The 12,652-nt window shown below is 46.0% G+C and overlaps 1 protein-coding gene across 4 annotated transcripts in view; it reads right to left on the bottom strand.

Moving 5' to 3' along the window:
• Window positions 1–624: 624 nt before the first annotated feature.
• ZNF236 (zinc finger protein 236) overlaps window positions 625–12,652 on the bottom strand; it is a 124,418-nt gene continuing 112,390 nt past the window's right edge. For 3 of the 4 annotated variants that reach the window (XM_063076788.1, XM_063076789.1, XM_063076790.1), the window contains 4 exons: window positions 11,332–11,529; window positions 6,652–6,781; window positions 3,294–3,470; window positions 625–2,270 (listed from right to left, as the gene is read on the bottom strand). In XM_063076788.1, the coding sequence (XP_062932858.1) occupies window positions 2,146–2,270; window positions 3,294–3,470; window positions 6,652–6,781; window positions 11,332–11,529 (630 nt within the window). In that variant the 3' untranslated portion in view covers window positions 625–2,145. Of the gene's footprint in view, window positions 2,271–3,293; window positions 3,471–6,651; window positions 6,782–10,597; window positions 10,664–11,331; window positions 11,530–12,652 lie in introns of those variants that run through there. The other variant, XM_063076791.1, reaches the window with a different exon arrangement.

Below are 12,652 nucleotides of genomic sequence, written 5' to 3'. Positions count from 1 at the left end.
GGAATGTTTTGCAATGAAGCAGCTTTTATAATTAGGAAGTAAATCAAAATAATACATAAATGTCTTGTGTTTTCCTGCTAATAAGTTGATAAAAAACAAAAGTGGATTATGAATTCTTTTTAACCAAAATAAAAATAGGCTTTAGATTCACCTGTTAAGGCCTTACTTAAATAGGCAATTAACCAATATCATTCACTAACCTATGCTTTTGATACAATTAGGAATTAACCCCCTTTGAGAGATGTCCTGAGATGACATTTAATGCTAAAAGCAAAATAAATAACCCAGCAAAAACAAAAACTTAAAATTCCAATAATTTCAACCTTGGGGATATTTGTTCACCAAAATTAATCAACATTTCTAAAATATTTTAATACAAAAGTATAAGAAAAAGTGCATTCAAAGGAAAACCTTTAAAACTCTATACAATTACAATTGTTGTGAATACACTGATGACAGCAGGTGCACATGCTGACATTCAGGGGAAACTCAGGATTTATAATAAGTCCAGTATCACAAGAATAAGTCAAATAAGGCTTTTTTTTTTTTTTTTCCTTAAAAAAATATACAATACACAAAGCCGTTTGGGAAAAAAAAGTAATATTATTTAACAGTTTTCTGACTTAAATATTTTCACAAAAGTTTTCACCATCGATATCACTTATATACATATGCCAAAAGTGAACAACCACAAAATCAAATGATGCCCTTTCAAAGTAACAGTGAAATGTCTCTTTGTTTAGGAACCCAAAAATGAGCCCCTCCTTTAATATACAAAGTCCATACAATATTTATAATAAAACTATTCTCTTCTGAAACCAAGGAGGCAAGGAGAGAAAATAAAGGCAATTATCTTTCAGGAGGAAAAAAAAAATAAAACCCAGCTTTATATTACAATGAAAAAGATATCCATTTATCAATAAAATGAAAACAATACTGATCTGAAGTTCTCAAAGGGAGGTAAAACTGGGATGTTCTCTCTGCAACTGGGACTAGTACCTATATTTACAAAATATACTGTTCAGCCACACAGAGGCCCATATATCTGTCTATGTACATATGTATTTATATATAGAACATATAAATAATTCCAAAGGAAAAATCAACATGAAGTAAAGAACCTTCCGTCTTTGGAATGCTGTGGGAGGGACGCACGTGCATTCCACCCCAGCACGGTGGGATTTGGTTTGGGACACGTTTAATGTGGCACCATTGATGACACTAAAAGAATTCCCTGAAATTAAAAGTACATGTCTTTATGCATGAAGAGAAAATCATGGGGTTTCTACAGATTCTTATCCTGAAACTACAAGCATACTTCTTTATTGAGGTGGATGGCCACGGTTCCCCATTCCTAGGGGACAATTCTGTCATTTCCTATTTGCAATATATGGCTTGTGCTTCTGCAGTCACTAACCCCCATACCTGGACACAGACTTATGCAGTATGTGTGTCACCAACCCGTGAGGACAGCTTGATCCTTATTTGTGGGTCCAGGTTGCTTGATTCCCCATGTTGATGCCCCAGATGCTGCCTTCCCATAACTGATGATTAGATATTTGTGATGGAGAGAGAATTGGTCCAGCCATCTCTCAAGGTATTAGTTTACATTAACTTATGGTAGACTAAAAAGAGTCAAATTCTACTAATTTCCAAAATGCACAGAGAAGAAAGTGGAAAAGCATCTCTGTGTGTTGTAACATTTTTTCTGAACTTCATGCACCTATCTTGTTTGTTTTGTAAGCTATGCTTCTTATAACAGAAAGCATGAAGGAGAATCTTACATACGTTTGCCACGTTAACTTTCATCTTTGCTAATACAAAGAAATCGTGCTATGATGATAGTGAGATCCAGTTAATTTCTTTTTAACTAGATACACTGGCCACAGCGCAGAAGACGAAGCGCCTGCTGCAGTACCTGAGTTCAGTGATTCGTAGACAAGTGAGAACAATGTGTTTACATTTTTCCCAGTTTTGTTCCTATAAGTCTCTGAAAGACGATGATTCTTTAGATAATTTTATAGCTAAAAAACTACTGTGCTAACATTTTTAACACTTGAAGCTTTAAAACAGAAATTCCGAGTGCTTTGTTCTTCACAAAATTTAACTTCGGAAATGTTCTTAAAGGGGTGCTCTGGGCTTGCGTCAGAATACGTTGGTGAGGGTCTGCCACTCGCCCGCGGCCTCCTGCACCACCTCCTCCAGTTGCAGGGTCCGGCTCAGCTCCTCCCCGTCCTGCTCCGGGTGACCAGTGGACTCCTGCAAAGCTCCTGTAATGCACAACATGCATGATTTTTCTAATAGAAAGTGAGACAGGAAGCACTACAGTACAGATATTAAAGAACAGAAGTTCTCCACAGTACTAAGCACTCGATCCCTTGGACTCCCCAGGAGCACCCAGATCCGCTGCACATGCTGCGGCTGTCTAGCTTCCCTCATGGAGCACAGCGCCTCACACAACTGCATAAACCAGAAACACACACCTGTGAAACTCACTGATCACACCAAGACTCTACTCGGCTAACTTCCAGCTCCTCCCTAGCAAAGCTGTTGTCACGCAGTGCTACCTAGTCTAGGCTATTTATGATCTTTCTTTCTCTAAATAAAGATGGATGGTATCACCAGCTTTGGCGTGGGAAACAAAGATAAGAGACAAGCAGCAGCTCACACCCCACACCCCTGCTCGGATGGCAGTGATGTTGGTGAATCAACAAATGTTCCCATCTGTGGTCTGTGCCGAGTCCACAAGAGGCAGATCTCGCTGCTTCCATGCAGTCATCAGGCTGGACCTGGCACTTGCTGCCCCCAGAGGCTTCCAGAAACGCTGTGAAGACAGATGCCATAATGCTGCCTGCTCTGGGTGCTGACCACTTACTATGGAAAGCTCTGTCTGGTGAGGAACCAGCTGCTCAGAAATGCTGCATTTTCTCAGGGTCTGGGAGGGCCCAGATGCTCCCAATAATAAATTTCTATATCCTTGCTTAAGTAAACCAGTTCAATCTGATCGAGAGAGAGAGAGAGAGAGAGAGAGAGAGAGAGAGTATGTGTGTGTGTGTGTGTCTCTCTCTCTCTCTCTCTCTCTCCCCAAAGCCTCGGAGACTTCATATACTAACTGCTAAAGGAACAAAGCACAGGCTTCTGATCCTGACTCTGCGCCTTCCTGAAGGCACCACCTACTGGCCTCCCCAAACCCCGTTTTCTTCCTCCACACGACTGAGGCTTCCCCCACACAGGCACGAGCACCATGCAAAATGCCCGGCGCAATGGCCATCTCACACGTGGGCGCTCCTCACCCGTGTAGCTGTGCGCCCGCTTCATGTGCAGCTTCATGTTGCTCTTCTGTGTGAAGCCCATGACACAGTAGTCGCACTTGTAGGGCCGCTCCCCCGTGTGCTTCTTCATGTGCACCTGCAGTGCGCTCTTCTGGTTGAAGGCTTTCTCACAGAGCGTGCAGTGAAACGGCCGCTCCCCTGCACAGAAGCAGCCACGCATCAGTGCCTCCCTGGGGTTGCATCAGACAGGCATGCATGAAAAAAACTCATTCTGAGGAAGTACGCGGTTTTTAAAAAGACCACAGTGACACTCTTCTTGCTGCCACCACTCAGATTGCTAATTAACAGGACTCCAGCAAAGCCACTCCATGTTGAGACATAAAATAAAACAAAAGCTGCTGAAAGTCGTAGAAGCTTCCAGAAATAAAAGCTGATAAGAAGGCACTTAATAAAAAGTATGTTACGTTTTTTAGAAAATGTTATTTAATTGCTTTCAAGTTAAAAGAGAAACTGCAAAGTGGAAGGACAGATGCTGAGATGTCTGCTGGGAGCTGCCCGGAGAACTCCGCAGTGCAAGCCGTGCCCCAATCTCCTGGCATCCTTGCCTGATGAGACCAAAACAGTCCTGCCTCCACCTCCTGTTGGTAACCCCTCTCCCCTCCCATGCTCACCTACTTTCAAGTCTCAAGGACTGGCACATATTTCCCCCCCCTTTGCCTAGAAGGTTCTTTCCCACCCGCTCTGCTTGGCCGCCTCTCACTGTTGTGCCAGGTTCCCCTGCAAAGCATCCTGGACCGCTTATTAGCACAGAGGCCCCATGCTACCGTCTATCCTGACAGGCTGAAATGATACATTACGGTTTGTTCTATACTTCTATTTAGTGTCCATGACAAATGAGGTCTACCTCAGCAAGCCTATGGAGTCCCAAAAATGGCCCCAAGGCGTCGTGTCTGAATCCTCAGGACTGTGACTATATGATGTCATGCCTCTGATTATGTTACACTACATGACACAAAGGAGATGCTGTAATTAATGTGACTAATCAGTTGGCTTTGGGTGAGAAGGGAGCTTAGCTGGGGTCCCTCTAATCACATGAGCTCATTGAAAGCAGACTTTCCCTGGCTAGAAGCAGTCCTACAGCCATGAGGACCTGCTGTGGCAGCACCCTGGGTGAGCATGGAAGCAGATTCCTCCCCACCTCTGGTCCAAAGCCCAGTGGGCTGATGCCTTAGCTCCAGCCTGCAAGACCCCAGCGAGACCAGCCAAGCCCCCTGACTTCTACCTGATTGACTAAGATGATAAATGGAGCTGTCTGAAGCTGCTAAATTTGTGGTGATCTGTAACAGAACAAAAGAACACTAATACCACTCCCCACTCCTTGCATCTTTTTAAATCTCAGCCAATTCAGTATGATTTAAAAGACAGTTACAAATTGTTTAACGAGTCCCCAAAGCCCTGAGATCTTAGACGGGGCCCATCAGAGAAGCAAGAGAGGTTAAGAGAAAAACAAACTTTTAGCCCCAAGAAACCAGAACTCACCACCCAGTGCAAGAGAAAAGGACTAAGAAGCTTCAAAGGCAAAAAAACCAAGCAAACAGGAAACATGAGGGACTTGAGCTCTGACTGGAGCCAGACACATTCACATCCTCACAGGATGAGGAGCGTGGAGAATGGCTCATCTCCTCAACGTCCTCCAAGTCCACAAAGAAGAATGTAGAAAAGCCTTAACCAACTTTTCCACCACAAAGATTAAAACATGACAAAATGCTATCCACCAACGAAAATAAAATGGCATAAGATAATGGAGTAATTAAAAAATAGGCTATCAAGTTGAGTGTTTTCATATCAAAACATCTTTTAAAATGTTGCTCAAGGTTAAAAATCAGTCTTCGTGATCCGCAAAACCACAGAAGACATAGTATATCAGATATTATTGCCATTATCATCTTGAATTACAAATAATAAAGCAGAGAAACTCAGAAACAAGATTCTGAATTTTTAAAAAATCAAATGAAAATATTAAAATTTTAAATGGGTCACAGTTTGATTACTTTCTCAGGCAAATACTCGAAAAACTGAAATGAAAAGATTCACATTAAAACCAGAGACTTAAAATACTAAGTCTTTAGAAATATTACAGAAATATTTAATAGAGCACACAAATAGGCCTTAAGATTAATGATAAAATAGCAAATCTAGGTAAACATAGATGAATGGCATTCTTATTTTACACTGAGCTTTAAATCTCTGGACTGAGATGGAAGACCATGGTTCACTGAAGCAGCATACTGTCTTGTCATATAGCTCTATACCAGATCATATTCGCTAGAGTCCAATGCTAAAATTTCATTTTAGACTGTAAAGGGATTCAAGACACTATTCATCTTGGAGTTTCAAAAGTGCACAGTAATATGTGTTGAGTGTGTTTCTCCAAACCCTTCACCATGCATCTACTGTACTATAAAAGGCAACCTGGAGTTTCTCTCTTTTTAAATGGTGCTTTTGAAAAAATACAGTATGAAGTTTCTCATTCAGTACTCCATGCTGCACACCTGGCTGGTGCAAGGATCTGTGCCTACAATCACAGTCAGAGTCTGGAGCAAGACACAGTCCACCTGCCCAGAGCCTGTGGGAAGATGACTGGGCCCACCTGAGGGTAAGGGAGGGAATGGCATTTACTCTTAGTGTTTCAGTCTGGCTGCTGTCTGAACACAGAGCTGGAGGAGTGACAGGAGACTGGGAGGAGGCTGACCAGAGTCCTGATGCCCGCAGCAGGTGGGGCAGTGGGTACAGAGAGCCACAGGAGGCCCCCAGCCCCTGGTGACCGGTCACAAATGAGCCAGGGCTGATGCCCGTGAGGAAAGGGCAGACACAGCGGGGTTGGAGTGGAGTTCATAGGGACAGGCCAAGAGGCAGAGGGACGGAAGGAAGAACTCGTATGTTTGTTTTGTTGTTTTTTTCCCTCTAAAACAAGACGCTTGAGCAGATTTAGGTGGTGATAGGAAAAGCCAGTAGAGAAGAAAAGTTTGAAGACAGAAGAGAAAGATAAGGAATGCCCCCCACCTTGGGGTAGGAGGAGATGTGAGCTGAGGCTAGGGGGGCCATCTCCATTCAACGGGGGGGGGGGTGGGGGGGGGGCGGGGCGGGGGGGCGTCACCGAGATTGAAATCCCGACCGCCCACCCGATGGCTTCTATCTCCTGTGGCCAGAATGTAAAAGGCAAGATTTTTTACTAGAAAAAACTAGTGAGGCTAATAAATTGACCAGAAACCAAGGCAAGTAGCCACGGGGCCCTGCTCAGTAGGTGGCACGTCATGTGGTCCAGGAGCCCTGCTTTCTTGCCAGCGACGGCCCCCTCCAAGAGTGAGCATGCCTGTACCTGTGTGAATGCGGCTGTGTCGCTCCAGCTGGCTCGGCTTGGCGAATGCCTTCTCACAGGTGTCGCACTTGAACACCCGTGGCTTCTGCGAGCTCAGCGAGGGGCCGGCCTGGTGTGTCTGCAGGTGCTCCTGGAGGAGACAGCGTGGAAGCAAATGTTAAGGTCACAACACACACTCGGGGATTCGGGCAGTAAAGGACAAACCAACTGCAGCAAACACTCAAATCAAGTCTGTGGTGAGGATAAAATCAAGACCTCTGACTTGCGCCTTCAAGGATGGGATCTGTCAGTAGCAGCCACGGGGCTTCTCGGGAGACCAGGCTCCAGCCTGAGCTTTACTGCTTATTGTGTGTGGCCCTGGCCAAATCTGTGTCCCAAATGGGGGCAGTCATACTCCTCCGTCAGGCTGAGATGAAGATTAAATGAGACCAGGGACGCCACACATTGAGGCTGCTGTGAGAGCCCCCACTCTACAAAGAGCCCACCCAGAAGTCATGGCCACTGCCACCTCCACAACGGTCCTCAAAGGTCTGGTCGCAACTGCCCTTGTGGGCACCTGCAGATGGGCACTGAGGTGATTTCCACATTTTATCAGGTGGACTAGTTAACCTGACAGAGGAGCCATCTTTAGGGTCACCCTCTTCCCTAAGAGGGTGTTTATTAAGTGCTCACGATGTGACTCCACTGTGTTATGGGTCCACTCATGTTACTAGATGCCTGAATGGCCTGTGAGGTGAGATGAGAAAACTCCACTCCAGAGAGGTTAAGGAGCCTTCCCAGCATCTCAGCTGAGGCAGACCCCAGAGCCCATACTTTCAGCCAGCAGCTAAGATGCCCCCTGGACTTAAAACCACTGGGGCTTTCTCTGCCCTACTCAATCCTGGCTCTCTACCTTCCCAATTTGTGTTGTATTTAACTGGAACCACAGAACCTAAGCTTCTTGAGGGTGGAACCATCTGTTTCTGGGATCATTTTCTCTGCACACAGTAGGCAACCAATGTTTGCTGAATTGACTGGAGGGCAGAGTACATGGAGGCACAGATTGTCCAGTGGGCTGGAAGGACGTGGCTTTTACAATCTTGCATTCCACTCAGGAGATGACCACATCCAGAGAAGTAAGTAACCGTGGGTAACGTGAGCAGCACCCACAGCACCAGAAAATGTCGCCGCTTCATGCCAACGGTTGCAAAGGAAATACTGACAAGCTGCATTTCTCAAAGGGAGCAGTTAGATGGCCCGTTGGCGAGGGGTGACTGGCCGGAATCAGAGAGGAGAACAGCTGCCGTCAGCACCACCGGGAGGGCCTGCACACTTACTGAGGAATCAATCACATATGCGGGGAAAAGGTTGGGCTTCTCTTACTGGGGCCTGGGGGGACAGAACCAGCAACTCCAGGTGGACGTGGTGCTCAAGCAGGTTTGGCGTGATGGGGCAAAGCGTTCAGAAGCAGAGGCCGTTCCCAGAACCTGTTTCCATTTCTCACTCCACACCCTTCCACGCCACCTCATTTCACCACCAGCCGGTCAAAGGAAGAGTTCTGATCTCTCCTCTCCACCAGAAGAACCAGACCTAACCGCAGAAGTGACCGTCTGTGGGAAGAGGAGTGTATGGGGGCCTCCCAGCTTTTTCTGTGTTTCTGGGTTCTTTCCGGAAATGTCTTGAAAAGATGAAGACATCATATGTCTCTGTCTCTTCAAATGCTCACCATGCTTGTCTGCAGGTGCTGTCCTGGAGGTGCTATTGTAGGACCCAGGAAGCTCGAAGGACAAAAGAGGAGGCAGTCAATCCTCCAAGTAGGAAGAGAGTAAGAAGTAAGGAAGAGGGGAATTTCCAGGGAGGTGGGAGATGGGTAAGGAGAATGGGCCCAAGGTCAAGAGAGGTGCGCACGGGTGCGCTTGGTGGGTGAACTGGGCAGAGGCTGCAGCCTCGCCATCTCCAGGGCCGCACAGGACAGGGGAGCATGACCTTCTCCTTCAGGCCAGGTGGAGGCACTGCAGGGTTTCCCATGGGACTGGCATGCTAGGCAGAGACCAGACAGACACCCCTCATTCATCTCTTAACTACTGAGCAGCATGTAATGTAGCTCATTCCAACCACATCTTCAGAGACCTGTTAGGATGGACTCTGCCAGGGATCACTGAAGAAATAAACTCTAACCTTTAAACTTACACCTACCCTTTTTCTTCCAAACCAATTACCTCTCCTTTTCCAATCATGGTAATTCTACCTATAGTCTTCTCTGAAAGTCTAAAGGGACTACAAATATGATTTTTTTCCTCTTCGTGCCTATTTATGCAAAAATATCTGTTAGCCCTGCTTCTGTCTGGATGAAACTCAGCTGCCATGGTATACGTTGGAGACAAAAGAAGGATATCCCACACCCACAATGTGAAGATCAGAGTGCTGGTGAGCATGAAGAGAGAAAATTAACTTGTAATGGGTAAGATGAGCTCTCTTTAAAGGTAATCAGTCCATGTGAACGAATAACATATAAGTGGGTGAGAAGGCAGTTTCTAAAACATCCGAATTCCTTTCAAGATAACAAGGAATACAGTTTCAGGAAGGTATTAACATATCTACGTAGGTTAGTCAACTGTATTTTATTAAGTCTTAAGAAAGTTTCTCTTTAAAAAGCGAGGAGTCATTTTGAAACCTAGAAAAAGACCTCAAGAATGAGAATGTGATCTTCAGACAGTTAAACAGACAGACACAGGATGCAGGCATGCCAAGGTCGCCAGACATAGAATAATGCTTAGTGTCTGACCGTGACGTTTTTCCCCAGAAAATGTTCTCTGGGATATTAACAAATGTTCCTCAAGAAAGAATTGCATGGTAAAATAAGCTTAAAATAAGCTGGATTAAGCACTTTGCTTAATACCGCTCAGTCTTCACTTGCTACAACGAGGTGTGGATTTCCAAGAGGCAGCTGAGTGGTGTAGTAGTCAGCGGTAATGCAGTAAGGCTAACTGCCCAGTGATTTTCATCAGCACATTCTACCAGGGCTCCAACACTGGCCGTGACATGGGAGATTCACCACAAAAGCATCAAAGGAAAGAACCCCAGAGGCCTGCACAGACAGGGTTGTTCCACGCGTGTGAGAAAGAGCAGGCCACAGGGTCACTGGCCCTGAGGGGCATCTGGAAGAGGGGCAAATTGGGCTGCAGCCAGGGTCCTGGCAGCTGAGTCCTGGTGAGGCTGCTGACCCATCTGCTGTGCTCCACCCTCACAGAGAGGCCACACCAACAGCAAAGACCCAAGGACACCAGGTCCTCGGACAGTAATTTCTCACCTCAGTGGAGTTCTTCCTTCTTTTCATTAGACACTCGTTAGTGGACCCCGGCACGCTGTCCACTCAGAGCAGCTATGTCCACCTTCTCCACCCCTGTCGCTCCTACAGCGACGCCTCCAGTATGTGTCATTATTTTTTATTAATAGATTTCAGTTTTTAGGACAGTGTTAGAAGTACAGAAAAACTGAACAGCTAGTACAGAGAGGTCCTATATACCCTCCCCCAACACACGGGTCCCCCTGCCATTGACCTTGCATATTAGCATGGCATGTTCATTATCATTAATGAACCAATACAACGATACACATTGTTGTTAACGCAAATCCACACTTGGTTCACACGTCCCTAGTTTTTACCTAAACTCCTCTTGCTGTCCCAGGATCCACCCAGGACACATGACATCTGGTCCTCATGTCTCCCTAGGCTCCTCTTGGCTGTGACAGTTTCTCAGACTTTCCTTGCTTTTAATGTCCTTGACAGTTTTGAGGAGGACTGGTCAAGAATTCTTTAGGATGGCCCTCAGCCAGGCTCTGTGTTCCTCGGGATGAGACGGAGGTTATGGGGTTTGGAGAAGTGCCATCCTTGCCACACAACATCAAGGACACACACGGATGTGGTGTGACCGCTGATGCTGAGCGTGACCGCTGGGCTGCAGCAGCATGTGTCAGTTTTCTCCACCGCAGAGTTAGTCTGCTCCCTCTAGAAGCATCAAGGTACCCTGGGCTGGACGACAGAGGCCCCAGTTACAAGCCCCCTACCTGCCGCCATGGGCCCCCGCCTGAAGTCCCTTTCTGGAGCTCCTCTTTGCTCCCTGCACACTGTGGCCGCTGCCCTCCAAATACACGTCCCTAGTTCACCCACCCACCTCCCGCATGTGGCACCTGGAGCTCCACACCTCACCATCACAAGTGCTGCTGCTGTGGACAACCCCGGGCATGGATGTTGTATGCAGTTAAAGGGGCATCTGCAGGGCTGATTCCCAAGGGGGGTGCATATCCAGTTTTTCCAGGTACCACCTAATTCCCCTATGGAAAGTCCTATCAGGTTGCAGTGTCTCCAATAGTTATGCATGTTTGTTTACCCACAGCTTCAACAATAGGTGCTGACAGATTTTTAAATTGTTGCCAGTTTGATAGATGAGAAGTGGCATTTCAGTGTTATTTTAATTTGTATTAGAAATTGACTTTGAACTGCAGGTGGAACATGCAACCTGTTTCTCTATAGGCAATGACGGGCCTATCACAACTAAAACAAACAGGTAAATATATTTACATCCATTGACCCTTTCCCCAGAAAAATGAAGAACCGCACTCTTCAACTAGGAAGACGAGTGGTTGGATCAAAGCCTGGGACCCACAGGTGCCTCTCCCAGTGAGTGAGCTGGGCGTTACCTTGAGGTGCGTGGCGCGCTTGAACGCCTTCCTGCACACGGGGCAGCCGTGAATGCGCTCCTTGCCGTGCACCTCCCTGCTGTGGTGCAGGAGCACAGCAGCTGACGTGAAGGCACGCTCGCACTCCAGGCACTGGTGCACGCGGCCCTCCTTCTCGGGCACGCTGCACTGGGTTGGATTCCCAGACATTTCGGTGACCTGGAGGATCAGAAATCCTGTCACTTTCCACGCACTTTATGAGACCGGCACAGTTTGCAAACTGACTGAGAGCCCAAATAACGAGTGCAGACCCAAGGTGGCCACAGCTGTCCCTGTGTGCTGCATGTGTTTACCAGCCTGCCAAGTTGAGCCAGGGACACCTTCAACATCATGTCAGACCAGAGTATACACTATAGTCTTGGAATACTTGGAGGGACTGACCAAAGCAAGATTCAGACAACACACTGGTGGCAAAGGAGAGAGCTCAGGAGCCAGACTGACCAGGCGCAAATTCCTGCGCCAGCATGATTGTCTTGGCTGCTCTGGGCTCAATACTCAGCCACACTGTGCCTGTTTCGTCATCTGAGAAACAATAACTAGTAACAATGCCTACCTATCAGGGGCCGGGGAAGATTAACTGGGGTAGTGTGTAAAAGGTGCTGGGAACAGTATCTGGTACAAAGCAAGCATTCAACCAGTGCTAACCAGTAGTAGTAGTAGTCTTAGCTTGGACAGGCACCAATGCTATTGCTTAAAAAATGCCATTGCTTTGGCTAAAGATACATAAATGGATAAACATTAGGAAAAAACACTATGACAAGAAGAAAAAACATTTCTTTGAGGTGCTTTGATCCTATTAATTTGTGCTGTAATAATAATAAAGAATGGAATGGGGAAAAAAAGGAATAAAACAGAAAAGACCAGAGAGAAAAGATACTGTGAATACGTAAGAATAAGGTCTTATTTTGTGCCGCCTGTGTCAGGTGTGCAGGTGCCTACACATAAGTGTCTGTGTATGTAAAGAAAAGAAAGAACAAGAACACACAGATGTGTTCAGGTCACTGCACAAATTATATTTCTTGTGAGCCAAAAAAGTCTGAACACTGGACAAACGATACTTGAGACTGTTCTGTAATTGCAGATCAAAAACTTCACGATTAACACAAATGGCACATCATGAAGAATATTAACTATGTGGTTAATGCTTAAGGTGCTGCCTACTATTCTCCATTAATGTTTTGAAATATCAGTAGTTATGGTAACTAAAATACATACAGAGAACTGTTTCTGAACCAAACATTTTCTCCTAAGTGAGAATTTGGTATCTTATCTACATCATTCA

Source organism: Cynocephalus volans, chromosome 13 (genome assembly GCF_027409185.1).
Source record: "Cynocephalus volans isolate mCynVol1 chromosome 13, mCynVol1.pri, whole genome shotgun sequence".
Classification (NCBI taxonomy): Eukaryota; Metazoa; Chordata; class Mammalia; order Dermoptera; family Cynocephalidae; genus Cynocephalus; species Cynocephalus volans.
This window is presented reverse-complemented; position numbering and strand designations above follow the sequence as displayed.